At 39.8% G+C, this 1,899-nt stretch overlaps 1 protein-coding gene across 1 annotated transcript; it reads right to left on the bottom strand.

The window, feature by feature from the left end:
• Window positions 1-661: 661 nt before the first annotated feature.
• Window positions 662-1,899, bottom strand: LOC143853756 (protein RGF1 INDUCIBLE TRANSCRIPTION FACTOR 1-like). The gene is made up of 4 exons (XM_077363493.1): window positions 1,729-1,899; window positions 1,476-1,550; window positions 886-1,041; window positions 662-748 (listed from the first exon to the last, which is right to left on the bottom strand). Exons 1-4 carry the CDS (start codon window positions 1,897-1,899, stop codon window positions 662-664), a joined length of 489 nt encoding a protein of 162 aa, XP_077219608.1.

Genomic DNA, 1,899 nt, shown 5'->3' with positions numbered 1-1,899 from the left:
GGCTAGGATCAGCCTATGGAAATGATTTTTGGGGCACAACCTATTTATGTTGTGTTCCATCACATGGACGGTTTGGATCAACTTGTGATGTGGTCCGTACAGTTCATTGTCCCCCGTGCATCGCACGGGGTTTTTTACTAGTATATATATATATATATGAGAAAAGTGTTTCTGCGCACGTGCGCGCAGCGAGTTCCCTGCGCATAAGTGGCTTAAAAAGCCACCGATAGGTCACTTTTTGTGGACCCCGCACAAGTGGACCCACCATACGAACCAATCGGTGGTTTTTTAAGCCACTTACGCGCTGAAACACTTTTCTCCCCTCTCTCTCTCTCTCTCTCTCTCTCTCTCTCTCTCTCTCTCTCTCTCTCTCTTTCTCTCTCTATTTACCTCAATACAACATTAGTAGCAGAATTCGATCAAGGGCCATCAGGTCATTAAAGGAACCACCTCCAACCAAAGGAAATGGATATCACTACCATCCCTACACTAAAATAAATTAATAAAAAGCAAAACACTAAAATACCAATAGTTTAAATAGAGTTTTTATGCACTGCATTTTTTATCTTTATTCTTCGAGATCTTCTCTTTCCTATTTTTCTAAAAGAGCGGAGATCCATGACATCCAGGACGAGTACTTCCCTTTCTCTAACTCGAAGCTCTAACTTGGAGTGCCAGTGCTTGAAGAGCCTGTCGCGAAGTTGCGTAGAATGCTTGACAGATATCCATGTGTCATTATATGTTCTACCTGCATTTTAAGTGTTTGAGACTATTAAAATAAACATATATTATCACTAATAATATCAACCAAGTACATATAATTCACTAATAAATTGAACCCATCAAATAACAAACTCTGTAATGGTTGAGTACAGTGAATCCTACCTTGCAGTCGAGGCAACAGAACTCATTAGGCTTTTCGATAACCCTCTTACAAACGCGGCACTTGGTTCCATCTTTGATTCGACTTTTATTAGTTGGTGGCCTTTGATTCAAGGCCACTACCTTGAACGCATGTGAACTGGAGGACTGAGTGTAGGGCTGCACCACATGGACTCAAAATGATAATACATTACCAAACTATATATCCGTCAATATTATTAATATGAGGAAAGAGTTTCTCAGTCCGAGCTCAGAAACTCATGAGGGCCCACATTTTTGGGGTGATCTAAAGCATTCATTTGAAAGGACCTTACATGGATAGGGCTTGTACCAAAAGCAGGTCCATAGGATCATCCTAACCCTTCCATTTATGGAGGGAAAAAATGCGCAGATATGTGGAGAAACAATATCTGTCCATTTTCCATGGGTTAGGATGATCCTATGGACTTGATTTTTGGTACACGCCCTATCCATGTAAGGGCCTTTCAAATGAATGCTTTGGATCACCCCAAAAATATGGGCCCACATGAGTTTTTGACGCTCGAGTTCAAAGACACTTTACTAGATGCCTTTTATTCGTATAATTTCCATACCATGATAAAAGAGCAATTGATGTGCTGGTCGAGATCGTCCAATCGAACTGCGAGATAATTATTATTTGGCTTCACCTGTGAAATATAATAAAAAAATTTCCAAATTATGTAGCTACATACCGTTAGTGTAGAGCTTCGACTGTATGTTACTAAGATTAGCTCCCAAAGAAAAGTATTACGGATTAAAAAATAATAGAAATCACATATGTTGCAACTTTAAATAATGAATAAGAAGAGGAGAGAAAAAGTGTACTTGGAGGAGAGGATGTTGATGAGAAGAAGAGCAGTGCTTGCAGAAGCTTTTACAGCAATCCACACAAAACATTTCTTTCAGGGTAGAACTGTGGATCTCACAATTCTCCTGAGGAGATTTCAAACTAAGCAACTCATGAAGCCAGTCTGGTTTCACGTCTATTCTTGCCAT

Source organism: Tasmannia lanceolata, unplaced genomic scaffold (genome assembly GCF_043159265.1).
Source record: "Tasmannia lanceolata isolate RefF3 unplaced genomic scaffold, GAP_Taslan_0.1 ptg000020l, whole genome shotgun sequence".
NCBI lineage: Eukaryota > Viridiplantae > Streptophyta > Magnoliopsida > Canellales > Winteraceae > Tasmannia > Tasmannia lanceolata.
This window is presented reverse-complemented; position numbering and strand designations above follow the sequence as displayed.

Bases quoted from the DNA above. Each gene is read 5' to 3' on its own strand.
- LOC143853756 (XM_077363493.1), bottom strand. From the start codon at position 1,899: ATGGCAAGAATAGACGTGAAACCAGACTGGCTTCATGAGTTGCTTAGT. The intron at 1,042-1,475 runs GTATGGAAATTA...CATGTGGTGCAG, and splicing joins TCAATTGCTCTTTTATCATG to CCCTACACTCAGTCCTCCAG. The intron at 749-885 runs GTAGGATTCACT...CTTAAAATGCAG, and splicing joins TCTGTTGCCTCGACTGCAAG to GTAGAACATATAATGACACA.